An 18,326-nucleotide genomic window follows, 5' to 3' on the forward strand; every position below is an offset into this window, starting at 1 on the left:
TACCATAGAGGACCACCTCCACCCCCACAAATTTATGATTACTATGGAAATTACAACAGAGGACCTCCGCAGGCACAGGACCAATATGGAGGATACTATAGAACACCAATAGTAACCCATAATAGATTTGAACCCCTTAGAGGACAACAGGAACAATATTATGAGGACTCACGTTCAAGCTATGACCAACAATATACAGCACCTCGGTCATCTTTTTTAGACAGGGAAAGGAGGGAACATTCCCCACGAAGATTGATACCAGACCCGCACTGCTCACCCAGGAGAAGAACACAGGAAACGACAACAAAACCAAGTCCAGAAACAAGAGGGGAAACAGAGCAGGAAAGGGACAACAAAAGAAAAAGAAAAGACGAGGAGAGAACGTGGTGAATTTAACCTCCATCCAACTGACATCTGAAGAACTAGCTGTCCTAGATAGGGGATTAAAACATGCACCAGTAAAAAATCTTAGCAAATTTGATACCTATATTGGGATTCGGAAATATATCCGAAAACTCAATATGAAGAAATATTTCATTGGTGATAAGGTTTCACATCTTGTACAACAACCTCCAAACAACCAACCAACATACAGTACGCTACGCAACAATTCCACTTTTAATCCACAAGTGTCAGATAATCAACATATAGAGGTCTTTAAGAAATTAGTCCTAGCAGACCTTGACACATTGGAAGTGAAGAAAAAATTTGACCCGATACATATGAAAAAGGGAATTAAGTCATTGACCGAAAGAAACGACGTAGTTATCCGCCCAGCGGACAAAGGGGGAGCAATAGTTATACAAACTAAATCTCAATATTTGGGAGAACTAGATCGCCAATTGTCGGATGAAGAGACATATGTCAAACTACCAGGAAATCCCACCAACACGTATAAGAAAGAACTTAAATTGGTGGTAAACCTAGGAGTGAAGAGAGATATACTGAACAAAAAAGAGGCCAAATATCTGGTGCCGGAATGCTGTAGAATTCCAGTAATATATACTGTGCCCAAAATCCATAAGTCCAAAGATAACCCCCCTGGAAGACCGATAGTTAACGGCATCGAGTCACTCACTTCCAGAATGGGACAATATATCGACTTTTTCATCCAACCGGCCGTACAAAATACGAGAGCATATTTAAAAGACACCAAACATATTCTCCAACTTCTCGACACAGTCCCTGTGGCAGAAGGAAGTACGATCCTTGCCACAGCGGACGTTTCGTCACTATATACTATAGTAGGCCACCACGATGCATGCCACGCAGCCAAGTGGCTATTACGTGAACATAGTAAAATGGCATGCAAACAACGTAAATATTTAATCAAATGCCTTGAGTTTTGCCTTAAATATAATTATTTTTGGCACAACCAGACCTACTTTAAACAAGCCATAGGCATAGCTATGGGCGCCAAATTTGCCCCAAGCATAGCCAACGCCTTTATGGCTCAATGGGAAGAATCTGCCATCTATGACCATACACCGACTGAACTTCTATTGTATAAGAGGTACATAGATGATGTTATCATTCTATGGAATGGCAGTAAAGATAGTTTGGAGAAATATATGGAAAATCTAAATAAGAACAAGAAAAACATCAAGCTGGTTTGGAAAATAGATGAAAAAACGGTTGACTTTTTGGATTTGAGCATAACATTAGAAGGAAATAAAATCATAACCAAAACCTATTTCAAAGCCGTCGATACAAACAGTTACCTGTCAGTTGAAAGTTGCCATCACAAACCATGGCTCTATAATATCCCGAAAGGACAACTTGTCAGGCTAAAAAGAAACTGCACGAGGGAAGATGACTTTAGGGAACAGGCCCAATTCATCGGAAAACGGTTTGAAGAAAAGGGTTATGATAAATCCTGGTTAAATGAACAAATACGGAATGTACAGGAACTGGACAGAAGACCTATGCTTGAAAACAAGACAACCAATAGAAAATCTCAAGCAGACTTGGCACCGTGTCTCATATTGGACTATAATGTCCAATATAGAGACATAAACAAACTCATCCAACGACACTGGCATGTGTTATTGAACGATAAGGATCTTAACACAATACTCCCTACTAAGCCTAAAATCATATATAAACGGGCTCCAACCCTTAAAGATATGTTGGTCAAATCTGTGATTGCCTCGCCCCCGAAACTAATGTTCTCTTTCTTTAATGGAAAGGGATTTTATCCATGTAGGAACTGTTTTGCCTGTAGACACGCCAAATTATTTCAAGGCAAACGGCAAGACTTCATTGGCACCAACACAGGGCACACACACCAAATAAGAGATTTTATTGGATGCCACACGGAGGGTGTGATATATGTGCTCCAATGTAGTTGCAATCTACAATATGTGGGCAGGACAAAAAGGAAACTTAAATTAAGAATAGAGGAACATGTACGAAATATCACCAAGGGCTATCCCAAACACAGTGTATCACGACATTTTGCAAAAGAACATAACCAGGATCCCAGTACACTACAATTTTGGGGTATAGAAAAATATAAGGCATCCTGGAGAGGTAGCCACAAAATACGGGTTATTAGTCAAAAAGAATCCCGCTGGATACATACCCTCAACACACTTACCCCGGGGGGTATGAATGTGGATTTCGATCTCAATTGTTTTTTAAACAACTTTTAATTATATTTTATTTCATTTTAACCAGTAGAACATGAATGGTATTATATAGAGGATTGATGTTCTATATATGTTCTTCATTTATTGTGTTCATTGATAGAGTATGTTATATTTGATGTGGTGGCCTCGGGTTTGTGGGGGTGTAGGTGAATCCACCTATGGCACTGCTACACTTTACCCCCGAGACATTTTGGGTTATAACCGCAACCTTATGGACCTCTAACTGTGTGAGATGCCCCTCTATGAGTATCCCCATTGTCCAGTACACCAGGCCCCACAATACTCCAATAACAATATTTTGACATATACATACCCCTATGGACACATAACTATATATATATTTGTAGAAAAACACATTCCACTGCTATCCTCATTTTTACGTGTATTTTAACTTAATTTTATATATATATTCTAATTCTCATTTCCTCTCAAGTTGGCTCTATTGTTACATATAGTTCAGTCAACCTGAATGGTTTCAATATTATATTGGTACTATGATTAAATATGTGGTCTAATCATCATTTATTAACCAGATGACATTTACACTGATATGTGCATTTACACTAATGTTGGACATTTGTATTGCCAATATATGTCCTGCATCTAACTATCAGTAAATGCCTTCACCTCATTTTATCCTATTCATATTTTAACTCTTATGCAATCCCTATTTATTGATTTTAACATTATATACAATGTGCACATCAGAGCTTGATTTATTTATTTAATTTTTAAATATACATATGGCCAGTACACTTTATTCCATTGTTATATATAATGAGAAGCACTCTCATAACTATATTTGCACTGTCCGTGTTGCCTATTAACAACAGCTCTGTCACTTTGTAGCTTTGACCACATATACAGAACTCAGCAACGTTCAGCGATGCCTTACTAGACTCGCTTCATGTATCACTATATCCATTGATATGGACTACAAGAAAATGGAAGCTTGTTTACTTCCGGTTTGTCACTATTTAATTGACGGCCTGACAGCCAATAGGGTTCCCCTGATGAAGTCACGAGGTGCGTGACGTAACGCCGTAGGGAGTCAGACCGAGATTTACATCCGCACAAGCCGGAGGCCACTGGACGTCAGGCGGTACATAGAACGCCGCGTCCCCGGGAATTTTAAACACACAACATTGCATGCGCCCATCCTTGCTCTGTTTGCTTTACTTGATTTCAATATTTTTTTGCTACAAATAAATGCGCGCAAGCTTTAATATACTACACTATCGGAGGCATTTTTTCTTCCCTCTCTGTCCCCATTCCACCCGTACTGAGGACCATGGAGCCTGGAGCTATTTAACAGCCGGAGCAGTAGGAGTGATCCACAGTCGGGCACGCAAGATTATTCATTGTGGAGTCCTTACTATATGCTTATATATAGCACCCTGCAGGTAAGGGTACTACATTACCTATCAGGATAGTCCACTAATTGTCTAAGGGAGGAAAATAGAGTTTCAGAAGTTCACCTTTTCAGACTCACCTGGCATAGAGACTGTCTATCATTTTGGATCTTCTTTATTCATTTATTTATTTATTTTTATTTATTTTAATATATTTTTTGAAGCTTCAGCACTTGCACTTTACCATCTCTGGACACTTTTGAGCACACAGAGATTTATTTATTCATTCATTTTATCATTTCATGTCCACATCCTTGTGTTAATTCTGGGTTTGTTTGTGTCCCAGTTGATAATTTTTCACTTATCACAGTGCAGTTATTGATTATATGTGTACACATATTATTGGAATCATCCTCTGTTATGGTCACGATCACCGATTTGAAGCGCTTATCACTTGTTTATAGTTATTTGATTTTTGTGTTATGTGAACACTCTTAGATATAGCTGCATCAGATATATATGTATGATCACTGCTTCATTATCATCACTGTATACTCACAGTAGCGCATTGAATTTTTTCACTTTTTCATTCACGAAAAGAGAACATGTTCTCTATTTCCTCGTTGTTCAATGAGGAAAGTCGGCCAGCCGAGCTCCTCGGCGGCTTCCACACTGAACTCGACGAGGAACTCGATGTGTTTGGCACGTCGAGTTCCTCGGTCGTGTGTTCGGGGCCTAACTGTGGGAACAGGTCAACAATGCAAAAAGATTAACATAAGAGGTAAGGCAGCTGTATTCCAGAATTAAATATTGAATAAAAAAAATAAAAAAATTCAGTACCTACATAAAATTCTGTGTTAACTGTAAAACAAAGGCAGTTAAAGTGGTTGTAACCAAAACATAAGGCACCTCCTATGGGACTTTAGGGCACTAGATAGAGCGTAAACAAAGTATATAAAAAAGTATACATTTTATTACAAATGATTAAAACCAGCAATTCATAGGTATTGAATAAAAACATTGAACCATCATATAACAATCAACGTACAATCGCATACAATACTCTGAAATAGAAGGTTGGTGGCCCCAGGTCATATAAATATGGACTTAGTCATACATTGGGGTTCACCAAGGAGTCACCCACCTTCTATTTCAGAGTATTGTATGCGATTGTATGTTGATTGTTATATGATGCTTCATTGTTTTTATTCAATACCTATGAATTGATGTTTAAATCATTTGTAATAAATGTATAATTTTTTATATACGTTGGTTACGCTCTACTACCCTCAAGCACTTCCATACCAGGCCTATTTTGGCACTTCTCTCCTACATGCAAAAATCATATTTTTTTTTGCTAGAAAATTACTCAGAACCCCCAAACACTATATATGTTTTTTTAGCAGACACCCTAAGGAATAAAATGGCGGTCATTGCAACTTTTTATCTCGCACAGTATTTGCGCAATAATTTTTCAAATGCATTTTTTTTGGGGGGAAAAAACGGTTTTATGAATTAAAAAATAACAAAAAACAGTAAAGTTAGCCCAATTTTTTTGTATAATGTGAAAGATGATGTTACGCCGAGTAAATAGATACCTAACATGTCAAGCTTTAAAATTGCGCACACTCATGGAATGGCGCCAAACTTCAGTACTTAAAAATCTCCATAGTTGTCGCTTAATTTTTTTTTTACAAGTTACCAATTTAGGGTTACAGAGGAGGTCTAGTGCTAGAATTGTTGCTGGCGCACTAACGCACGCGGCGATACCTCACATGTGTGGTTTGAACGGCATTTACATATGTGAGCGGGACTTGCGTGTGCGTTCGCTTCTGAGCGTGAGCTACCGGGATAGGAGTGCTTAAAACATTTTTTTTTTATTATTTTATTTTACTTAAAGGGGTGGTTCACCCTAAAAACTAATTTTTTTTATTACACTGGCCCCCCACATTACAATACGATTAAGGCTATTATTATTTTTTTTATGCTGTACATACCTTTGTACAGCATATTCACCCGTGGCTTCCGGCTTGCGAGTCCCACGGGAGTGGGCGTTCCTAACCTGTCTGTGATTGACGTTTTGACCGAAAACGAGCTCCCCCCCGTCGCGTAAGCCGCGTCACGGTTGGCGAAAGGAGCCGAACGGCGAGTTGGCGCTATACTGCGCATGCGGGACTCGCAAGCCGGAAGCCACAGGTGAATACGCTGTACAAAGGTATGTACAGCATCAAAAAAATAATAATAGCCTTTAATTTATTTAATTTTTACACTTTTTTTTACATTTTTTTTTTTTGATCACTTTTATTCCTATTACAAGGAATGTAAACATCCCTTGTAATAGGAATGGTTCGTGACAGGTACTCTTTATGACATGAGGGAGATGGTGACATCACCCACCCAGTGAAAGCTTGGACACCATAGAACATAGAGCTTACACAGGGATTGACTTCTGGCTCTGAAGAAGGAATATTAGCGTATCATGGCAGAGATGGGTATGAAAGAGATCTGAATAGAAAAAGTGACAGGGCCTCTTTAGCAAAGAAATTTGAGGAAATCTATTGCTTGGAGCACTGCAAATACAGATCTGACAGCTGATGGGAATACAGATATTACTGGTGTAACTTTCTAATGACCTTGGGGCAAATCCACGTATGCATTATGTTTAAAATAAACATGGATTGATTTAAAGGAGAGAAAACACATCACAACAGAAACCCATACTGAGCTGAAGTAAAGACTTTAGACCTTATTGATCTCTGACTTCAGACCTGCTGTATCGAATTACAGCACTTGCTCCACCATTGAAGATAACAACGCTTTTTAGCATGAAAACATCTGATATTAACCAGGGAGAATTCTGTTTATGTTCTCATATATCCTGATAATCGGACTTTCAGAAAATAGCGCGGGCAGCGCTCTAAAGCTGCATATTGAGAAATATAGCATAATTCAAATGTTACTCTACCCTTTGGACATTTTTTAACCACTTCCATACCAGGCACTTACGCACCTTCCCGCCCAAGCCAATTTTCAGCTTTCAGCACTGTCGCACTTTGAATGGCAATTGCGCAGTGGCTCCCAAACAAAATTGGCGTCCTTTTTTCCCCACAAATAGAGCTTTCTTTTGGTGGTATTTGATCACCTCTGCGATTTTTTTTTGCGCAACAACTAAAAAAAGACTGAAAATTTTGAAAAAAATATTACGTTTTTATTTTTTTCTGTCAATTTTTTTGTAAATAAGTATGTTTTCTCTTTCAATTACGGGCACTGATATGGCGGCACTGATGGGCACCGATGAGATGGCACTGATGGACATCGATGAGGTAGTACTGACGGGCACAGATGAGGTGGCACCGATTGGTGGCGCTGGTATGCGGCACTGATGGGCACACATAGGCGGCACTGATGGGCACACATAGGCGGCACTGATGGGCACACATGGGCGACACTGATGGGCACTCATGGGCGGCACAGATGGGCACTCATGGGCGGCACAGATGGGCACTCATGGGCGGCACTTATGGGTGGTCTGATGGATACTTATGGGTGGCACAGATGGGCACTGATAGGTGGGCACTGGGCATGGATGGGCACTGTGGGGTGGCACTGATGGACACTGTGGGGTGGCACTGATGGACACTGTGGGGTGGCACTGATGGACATTGTGAGGCAGCACTGATCTACCCATGTTGCCAGTCAGTGCCCATTTGTGGGCACTGATTGGCATCTTTTTTTTTTTTAAGACTTTTTTTTTTCAATGCTTTTTTTTTTTTTTTGGCCCACCCTGGTGGTCCAGAGTGGGCTTCCCTGGTGGTCCAGTGTGACGATCCGAGGGGGGGGTGCGCTGATAAAAAATCAGCACGAACCCCACCTGTCAGGAGAGCCGCCGATCGGTTGGACACGGCTGATCACGTGGTAAAGAGTCTCCGCCGGCCGCATCGCCGCGCTGCGCACCCCCACTGGCGCGCGCGGCATGAAATCCTGCAGGACGTCCATGGACGTCCTGTCAGGATTTCAGAACCACTTCCCGGACATAAATCGGCCATAGGCTGGGCGGGAAGTGGTTAATAAATACTGCCTACTCACAAAATTGTATTTTTAATAATCTTATTCCTTAAAGTGGAGGTTCACCCTAAAAACATGTATATAACATTACATTCTGCATACTTCCAACATTTACAGTATGCTGTTTGTTTTTTGTTTTTTCTGTACATACCGTATTATTGCTATTTTCCACCCGGCTTTCGGGTACTCACTCCCGCGGGAGTAAGCGTTCCTATGCAGAGGCGCAGTGTCATGTGGGACTTCGCCCAGATGATTGACGTCTTGAGAAAAACTTCCCCCCGGTGGATAAGGCGTGTCACGAGTTTCCGAAAGTAGCCAAACTGCGAGTCGGCTCTAAACGGCGCTATACGGCGCCTGCGCACCGACTAGGAGCTGTGTAGAGCTGACTGTGCAGGTGCCGTATAGAGCCGACTCCCAGTTTGGCTACTTTCGAAAACTTGTGACGCCAAGGGGAAGTTTTTCTCAAGACGTCAATCATCTGGGCGAAGTCCCACATGACACTGCCCCTCTGCATAGGAACGCCTACTCCCGCGGGAGTGAGTACCCGGAAGCCAGGTGGAAAATAGCAATAATACGGTATGTACAGCAAAAAACAAACAGCATACTGTAAATGTTGGAAGTATGCAGAATGTAATGTTATATACATGTTTTTCGGGTGAACCTCCGCTTTAATGTCCAAGCTTTTTGCAAATTGGTGGGAAATGTTTACGGTCCCCTTACTGATGAGCATGTGCTCCATTAGCAACCGAAAGATGTATGAGGATGTATGAGTTCATGATGGTTTCTGCCCTCTAGTGTTCAGTACCAATTTTGTATATAAGTAAGTGACGAGAGAACCGATGACCCATACTGCCTCACAGAAGAAGTCCCATTGGACGAAACGTACGTCAGGCTAGGCACGGAGTAGTGGTGACGTCGTGGCACCCGTGGAGGGTGTAGGACGAACATTTGTTTCCAATAAGCCTATTGTTACATCTTTGTTGTAAGTAGAACCTTGAAATAAACTTGTGTGCTCTTAACCACTTGCTTACTGGGCACATATACCCCCTCCTGCCCAGGTGAAATTTCCCCACAAATAGAGCTTTCTTTTGGTGGTATTTGATCACCTTTGCGGTTTTTATTTTTTGCGCTATAAACAAAAAAAAGAGCGACAATTTTGAAAAAAAATTCAATATGTTTTACTTGTTGCTATAATAAATAGCCCAATTTTTTAAAAAATACGTTTTTTTTCTCAGTCTAGGCCGATATGTATTCTGCTACATATTTTTGGTAAAAAATAAAATAAAAATCGCAATAAGCGACTGGTTTGCGCAAAAGTTATAGCGCCTACAAAATAGGGGACAGAATTCTTTTTTTTTACTAGTAATGGCGGCAATCTGCGATTTTTATTGGGACTGCGACATTATGGCGGACACATCGGACACTTTTGACAAATTTTTGGCACCATTCACATTTATACGGCGATCAGTGCTATAAATATGCACGAATTACTGTATAAATGTGACAGGCAGGGAAGGGGTTAACACCAGGGGACAAGGGACACAGCATCGGTCTCCTCACTCCCTGACACAGATCCACGTTCTTGTCTGTGTAACCGCCGATCGCGGGTTACACACGCGCATCGGCATCTCAGTGATGCGGTGCGCTCTCGCGCCCCCCCAGTGGCTGGAGGCCGTATATAGACGGCCTCCTGGCAATTGGGATCCACACTGCGGCCGTACAAAGTCGTACGGCCGGCAGCAAGTGGTGAATGTTGCGCAGTGAGTTTGTTTTCCTCTTCCATACGATATACCGTGTTATCGGGTTTTGGAGTTCCCTAAAGGATGATTACTGTGGGGAGTTGCATCATTGGAGTCCACTAAGTAGGCTGAACAGCTGAGGCGGTATATACCCAAAGTGAGGGGTGATTGCTGACTGATGCGCATATAGACCTTGGAAGGTCTTAATATCTGGTAAGCAGATATATTTGCCATATCCATCCTGTGGGAAGTACTGGGTGTTTGCACCGATTGAAATTGGAAGGACACTCTTGACTTTCACCTTGTGGATCTACAATTGGTTTTGGACTTTTACATTTATAAGTTTGCACATCTATTGTAAAGATGGACTTTTGTTTGCCTAATCATAGATAAGGCATGGTATCACATATACAGTGGGGCAAAAAAGTATTTAGTCAGCCACCAATTGTGCAAGTTCTCCCACTTAAAAAGATGAGAGGCCTGTAATTGTCATCATAGGTATACCTCAACTATGAGAGACAAAATGTGGAAACAAATCCAGACAATCACATTGTCTGATTTGGAAAGAATGTATTTGCAAATTATGGTGGAAAATAAGTATTTGGTCTCCTCTACAAACAAGCAAGATTTCTGGCTCTCACAGACCTGTATCTTCTTCTTTAACCACTTAAGGACCGCCTCCTGCAGATATACTCCCTTCAGAGACTGGGCTGCAGGGCAGTATTCCAACATAACGACCCCAAACACACCTCAAAGACGACCACTGCCTTGCTAAAGAAGCTACAGAGGGTAAAGGTGATGTACTGGTCAAGCAAAAAAAAAAAAACAGAAAAAAAAAACCCAACAAAAAAAAAAACAGCATGGGGGTTCCCCCCAGGATCCATACCAGATCCTTATCCAAACACGTAGCCCGGCAGGTCAGGAAAGGGGGCGAACGAGCGCGCCCCCCCCCCTAGACCATACCAGGCCACATGCCTTCAACATGGGGGGGGGGGGGGGGTTGGTGCTTTGGGGCAGGGGGGGCACTGCACCCCCCACCCCAAAGCACCTTGTCCCCATGTTGATGAGGACAAGGACCTCTTCCTGACAACCCTGGTCGTTGGTTGTCAGAGTCTGCGGGCGGGGGGCCTTATCGGAATCTGGGAGCCCCCTCTAATAAGGGAGCCCTCAGATCCCGGCCCCCCCACCCCATGTCACATTGGGTTTAAATTAGTGGTATTGCCACCTCTTCCATGACTTCCAGGGCTTTCCACCAGTCCAAGCATGGTTATCGGCGCCCTTTCTCTATGTCAGACCAGCGAGCCAGTTGGATGGTTTTAACCCTTTCCCACCCGGATGTCATAAGTGGTATCGTTTGCTTTAATAATTTGTCATCCATTTTGTCATATATGTTGGAGACTTATGAGTGTAGTTCTTTTCAGTTTTTCAAGTGTTTTGTAGCCAATCTCATCTTGGTTTGGCCAATAAAAACAGTTTTCTCATATACTAACTTTATTTACATGTACTCCTTGGATTTAACCCATAGAGCGCTGCTCTAAAGTTCTAAAGAAATGTTTGACCCCTGTGATTGCAAACAAGGGCTTTGCCACCAAGTACTAGGTCATGTTTTGCAAAGTGGTCAAATACTTATTTCACTCATTAAAATGCAAATCAATTCATAACTTTTTTTGAAATATGTTTTTCTGGATATTTTTTTTGTTATTCTGTCTCACTCTTTAAAATAAACCTACTATTAAAATTATAGAGTGAGAATTTCTTTGTCAGTAGGCAAACCTACACAATCAGCAGGGGATCAAATACTTTTTCTCTCACTGTATAAGTGTACACCTAATGCTCAAGGTAATCTAATACACCAGAGGAGGACGTAGCATAATTAAATATGGAAGTATCTATTGTTAAATGGGTTTCTATCGAGCATGCATTCCTTAATATTGAGACACACTGTACTGCACAAAGAAGCTCAAAGTGCAGGTTATCATATCATTCCTGCATTAGAGTACCTCACTTCCTAATTTTATAATCCTAGAATAAAAAGTATGTTAAGGCCTAGTGCACACTGAAGCATTTATTGAATATGGCAGCCTTACCAGAGAACCAAATTTCCATTACAAACTTGGCTTACAATCATGTGAAAAAGTAAGTGCACCTCATAGAGGCTGCCCGATCACTTTTATGGGGTTCTGAAAGCTAATCATCCACAATCTACGCTTGATTAGCTGCAGTGGGGGGCAAGAGACATCATAGACCTCCTGATGTCTCCATAAGGAGGACCTGTCACCTGCCATTTCTATTACATAGGGGGGCTTGTTAGTCCCTTTGTTATAGCAAAAAAGTAAAAAAAAAAAAGTGTAAAAAAAAAATGATTTATATAAAATAAGTACAAATAATAAAAGACATGTATAGCAAACCATAACACGATGTCCCATGCGCTACTCTGCAATGCATGTGGTGGGAAAAACAAGCACAAAAACGCACAGTCCAACAAGTAAAGGAGTTATCCCTCATTTCGTGATAGTGAATGGAACCATGCAAATCATTTCTTTAAGCTCACTAGCTACTGTTCATCCAGAGCCGCTGGTATGTAGCATCCTATAGACATTACATGAATTCTGCTGTGTACCTGCACATAAGCATCAAGTGAATGTACATGCATGGTCCTTCTAAAGCAGTGGTTCTCAGCCTGGGGGTCGATTGATGATTTGCCAGGGGGTCACCAAATCCTGGGCTGTCCCTGAAGCCTGCACTGCTCTCCCAGCCTTTTCGCAACCGCCTATTCAGTTCACGTCATGGCTGGGGGGCAGAGACTAGAAGTCAACTGACTGGTGAGGAATGTGAAGTGGGAGGGGCTGGAGGAGACCCTATCTCCTGATATTGGCATAGGTGTCACTGCTGCGAGACACCACAAAGTCTGAGACACAGTGAGTAACACTACCTGTGATTATAGTTGCCATTAAAAGTCCCCACTACAGTTCTCGGATCAGCAGATGACCTTGATCAAGACCCCCTAAGTTGGCTAATCAGGTTTCCCCCAGCACTGCCACTGATCCCCCCCCCCCCCCAGCACTGCCACTGATCCCACCCCCCCCCAGCACTGCCACTCATCCCAACTCCCTGCCAGCACTGCCACTCATCCCAACTCCCTGCCAGCACTGCCACTGATCCCACCCCCCCCAGCACTGCCACTCATCCCAACTCCCCAGCCAGCACTGCCACTCATCCCAACTCCCAGCCAGCACTGCCACTCATCCCAACTCCCCGCCAGCACTGGCACTCATCCCAACTCCCCGCCAGCATTGCCACTCATCCCAACTCCCCCGCCAGCACTGCCACTCATCCCAACTCCCCCGCCAGCACTGCCACTCATCCCAACTCCCAGCCAGCACTGCCACTCATCCCAACTCCCCGCCAGCACTGGCACTCATCCCAACTCCCCGCCAGCATTGCCACTCATCCCAACTCCCCCGCCAGCACTGCCACTCATCCCAACTCCCCCGCCAGCACTGCCACTCATCCCATTACCCCCTGCCCCCCCCCCCCCTTAACATGAATTTCCCCCCTCTGCATCACACTGCTGCCTTACAGACTCATTGGATCTCTCCTCCTTATTAAGTCATGTGCTCGGTATCGTGCTTCCTCCCAGTCTGTGATCAGCGCTGCCATTGGAAGTCCCCTCCTTCACCTCCTGCTCTCCGTGCTACTCCTGGCGTCTCCCTCTAAATTTATAGGAGCTGTAACTACAGAGAATGTATCGGTATCAATGCACGCTGATAGTATTGAATTTTAGCACGCATTGAGAACACCAATGGACACAACATTGGGTGGTATGCATCTGCCACAATGTTTATTTGGGGCAGAACCTCTGTGAACCACCAACATTTTCTTGTGGACCATTAGTGGTCCACAGACCACCAGTTGTCGTCTGCTGATATACTGTATAGTACATATGACCTTTATACTTCAGGATTAATCAATACTCACAAAGCTGTAGTCTCCATTCAGGGGTATCTTCCATTCAAAGGAACTGGGAGACTCTACTGCACTGCTCTTTTCTGTGGCACCCAACTGGCTCTCATTCTTCTCAAAATACTCCATGAATGATGGTTTGGAAGGCTGTTCAGGTTGACTGCTTTCTGTATTAGTAAAAGGACAAAGTTTTGTAGTTTAATTAAAAATCCATTATCATTCTAGGTTTTCCTACACAATACAGTCATTTGATTAAAAGCCACAAATGCATTTAAACACAGCTTGTGTGTTGGGCACCAATAAGTGTGTATTTTAGAGTGTACGGGGCACTAGGGTACAGAAGCTGCATAAACCAGCATTCTCTTCCATTCATAACCCTTGTACCATTAGTTATCTGCTGTTATTAACATGGCAAAATAAAAAATAAAACATCTTCAGTACATCTCCACAATACATGCACATTTCTGCTATTGGTTAATACTTACGATAACAAAGCAATATATATAAAAATATAACATTTTAACGGTTAGAAAAATAGAAATGAAAAAACATTTATTAGGAAAATTAATGTTTAGGGAAGAAGGGGGAGGAGTTAGAGGCTGATTGCAAGGACCATGCACATTTTGGTTGGGGTGGGGGCAGGAATCCTGCTTGTGTGGATGAGAAAACGCGTTAATTTTTTTAATTTTTATTTTTATTCAGCCAGCTAGCGGAATAAAAAGAAATACCCGTCTAGGGCCAGCTTAAAGTGGTTGTAAAGGTTCCTGTTTAAAAAAAAAAATAACATATTATACTTACCGCCACTGTGCAGTTAGTTTTGCACAGAGTGGCCCCGATCCTCCTCTTCTGGTGTCCCACGGCGGCTCCTCCCCGCAATAGATAACCCCCTATGGGAAGCTCTCTCCCGAGGGGGGTTACCTTGCGGGCGCGCTCCCGTGTCATACACTTGGCATCCATACCCGCTGAGTGTATGACTTGGCCCCGCCCCCCGGCACCAGCGTCATTGGATTTGATTGACAGCAGCGGGAGCCAATGGCTGCGCGGCTATCAATCTATCCAAGGAAGAGCCAAGAACCCATGGAGAGAGCAACGTGGGGCTCAGTGGGGGACGACGACACTGAAAGGTGTTTTTTCACCTTAACGAATAGGGTGCATTAAGGTGAAAAACACGAAGGTTTACAACCCCTTTAACCACTTCCAGACCTTAGGTGTTTTTCAGATTTGGTGTTTGCAAGACTAAAACAGTTTTTTCTGCTAGAAAATTACTTAAAACCCCCAAACATTATATATTTTTTTTCTAACACCCTAGAGAATAAAATAGTGGTCATTCCAATACTTTTTGTCACACCGTATTTGCGCAGCGGTCTTACAAGCGCACTTTTTTTGGAAAAAAATCACTTTTTTGAATTAAAAAATAAGACAACAATGAATTTGGCCCAATTTTTTTATATATTGTGAAAGATAATGTTACGCAGAGTAAAATGATACCCAACATGTCACGCTTAAAAATTGCGCCCGCTCGTGGCATGGCGTCAAACTTTTACCCTTAAAAATCTCGATAGGCAATGTTTAAAAAATTCTAGAGATTGCATTTTTTGAGCTACAGAGTAGGCCTAGGGCTAGAATTATTGCTCTCGCTCTAACGATCGCGGCGATACCTCACTTGTGTGATTTGAACACCGTTTTCATATGCGGGCGCTACTCGCGTATGCGTTCGCTTCTGCGCGCGAGCTCGTCGGGACGGGGCGCTTTAAATTTTTTTTTGGGGGTTTTGTTATTTATTTTTATTTATTTTATTACTTTTTACACTGAAAAAAATAAAATAAAAATTGATCACTTTTATTCCTATTATAAGGAATATAAACATCCCTTGTAATAGAAAAAAGCATGACAGGTCCTCTTAAATATGAGATCTGGGGTCAAAAAGACCTCAGATCTCATATTTAGACTAAAATGCAAAAAAAAATAAAAAAAATTTGAAACTGTCATTTTTTCAAATGACAAAAAAAAAATTGTCTCTTTAAGAGGCTGGGCGGGACTGACGTTTTGACGTCACTTCCGCCCAGCAGAGCTATGGGGACGGGCGAAGGAGATTTTTCCTTCAGTCTCGTCCCCGCTCAGCTGCCGAACGCACGCGATCTCTTCCGCCGCTACAGACGGCTCCGGTAAGCGGCGGAGGGCGCGGGAGAGGGGGGGGGGGGGCACCGTTATCGTGTACCAGACCGCAAACACTAAAGATCGATACCTCGGTTGTGGCAGCAGCTGCTGCCGTTACCGAGATATCAATCTTTAAAAATAGGACGTACATCGTCGTGCGCAGGTCTGGAAGTGGTTAAAAGGGGTTGAATGGGAACAAATTTTATTTAGAAAAAACACTTATTTTTTTACTCCTCAGGTTTTCTTTAAAGCAGAAGTTTAGTCATATTTGTTGGGTATACAGCACCAAGCACATTATATACCGTATTTATCGGCGTATACCGCGCACTTTTTTGCCCTGAAAATCAGGGCAAAATCGTGGGTGCGCGATATACGCCGATATACGCTTTCTTGCGCCGAGTTTGAATACTGCGCCGATATATACCGAGCGCAGTACACTCGTGTATAGTCGGCCAGTCTCGGCTCCTCTCACGCCGACGTCCTGGACGTACAGGACGTCAGCGCGAGAGTAGCCGAGCCTGCCCGACCATACACGAGTGTACTGCGCTCTGTATATGTCGGCGCAGTATTCAAACTCGCCGCGGGAAACGAGCGGGGAGGACGCCGCAGAAGGACGCTGGACCCGACGAAGGACACCCGAAGCCGCAGAAGGACGCCGGACCCGACGAAGAGGACATGGAAGCCGCAGAAGGACGCCGGACCCGACGAAGAGGACACCCAAAGCCGCAGACGGACGCCGGACCCGACGAGGCCGCCGATGGATGCTGCGCAAGACACCATAACTGTAAGTACAAAAAATCTTTTTTCCACAGGAATTTCGGGCAACTTTAGGGGTGCGCGCTATACCCCAATAAATACGGTACTTGCAATCAGGGCACCTTTTCAGCAGGAATGCAGGTGGGGGTGCGGTTTTGGCACCTCCAGCACTAAATGTATGTAATGACAAGGGGTGCTGAAGGGTTTATTGATGCTGGCTGCTGGGGGATCTATTGTTGGTGGAGGGGATCTATTTTTGCAGGCAACGTGTATTGATGCTGGCTGCTGGGAGATCTGTTGTTTCTGCTGCGGGTCTATTGTTACTGGGGTGGTATTTTGTTGTGGGGTCCAATGTGAGGATCATTACCGAATTCCATACAAAATTACTTAGCACCCCAAAATAATACTTGACTTTGGGGCGGTACTGAGATGTGGGAAGGGGGTGGAACTAAGGGATGGTGCTCGGAGGTAGGTAGGGGGGGAGTTCTTGCACCCATTACTTGAGAAAAAACGTGCAATTGTGTGTATCCCATCTCCTGCTGCTTCTTGTAAAAATTCTCCCTTCCTAGTAGAGCTGCACGATTAATCGTCAAGAATCGTTATCGCGATCTTTTTCCTGTTGCGATTCTTGACACAGGGTTTTACCATCTTTGACATGAAAAGAATTTTCTCTCTGCACTTTGGTATGCAAAGAATTTCCGCTCTGCTCTCAGCCAAAAGTCAAAGTCTGGGCAATCTGCCAAGTTTTGAAAACATTCTTAATCAGTGGAAAGTAAAGTCTAAACATTGTATCACATTTACTTTTACATCAAAGAAATAAACTTCTGTATGTAAATTAGGAACGTTTAACCACTTAAACACCAAACCTTTTTCTGACAGCTCTTTTCAAGTTAAAATCATTATTTTTTTTTGCTAGAAAATTACTTAGAACCCCCAAACATTATATCATTTTTTATTAGAGACCCTAGAATAAAATAGTGGTTGTTGCAATATTTTATGTTGCACTGTATTTGCGCAGCAGTCTTTTTAAATGCAATTTTTTTGGAAAAAATTACTTTAATGAAGTAAAAAAAAAAAAATAGCCAGTAAAGTTAGCCCATTTTTTTTTTTTTTTGTATAAATGTAAAAGATTTTACTCCGTGAGAATCGTGAGAGAATCGTGATCTTCATTCTAAGCAAAAAAATTGTGATTCTCATTTTGGCCAGAATCATGCAGCTCTACTTCCTAGCCAACAGATATTGCTCTGAGCGGCTATCCTCTGAGGCTGAGCCACTGCTAGTACGAGACGTTATAGCCCTTAGCCACCCCCTTCTGCACTCTCTGCCATTCAGAGGCCTCACACTAGTATTCTCTCACAAAGTATCATGGTCTGTGAATGGAGGAGGAGTGGATGAATGACGGGATCTCCCCCGCTCAATCACAGAACATGGTGCATTGTGGGAGAGTATTAGTACAAGGTCTCTTAATCGCGGAGAGGGCAGAAGGGGGCAGCTGCTGTTAACCCATAAAGGGAGCTATGAAGGCAACATGAACAGGGATGTTTTACAAGAAGCAGCAGCCTGCAGAAAATGTTAGACATAAATTATGTATCTTTTGCTGTATTAAAAAAAAAAAGAAGACTAAACTTCAGCAATAACTGACA

General features: G+C 42.7%; 1 protein-coding gene across 1 annotated transcript in view; it reads right to left on the reverse strand.

The window, feature by feature from the left end:
- LOC120919202 (serine/threonine-protein kinase 4-like) overlaps nucleotides 1–18,326 on the reverse strand; it is a 168,245-nt gene that overhangs the window by 18,060 nt on the left and 131,859 nt on the right. Inside the window, exon 10 of the mRNA XM_040331245.1 lies at nucleotides 13,786–13,937. Coding sequence (XP_040187179.1) covers nucleotides 13,786–13,937 — 152 coding nt within the window. The remainder of the gene's footprint in view (nucleotides 1–13,785; nucleotides 13,938–18,326) is intronic.

Source organism: Rana temporaria, chromosome 12, assembly GCF_905171775.1.
Source record: "Rana temporaria chromosome 12, aRanTem1.1, whole genome shotgun sequence".
Taxonomy (NCBI): domain Eukaryota; kingdom Metazoa; phylum Chordata; class Amphibia; order Anura; family Ranidae; genus Rana; species Rana temporaria.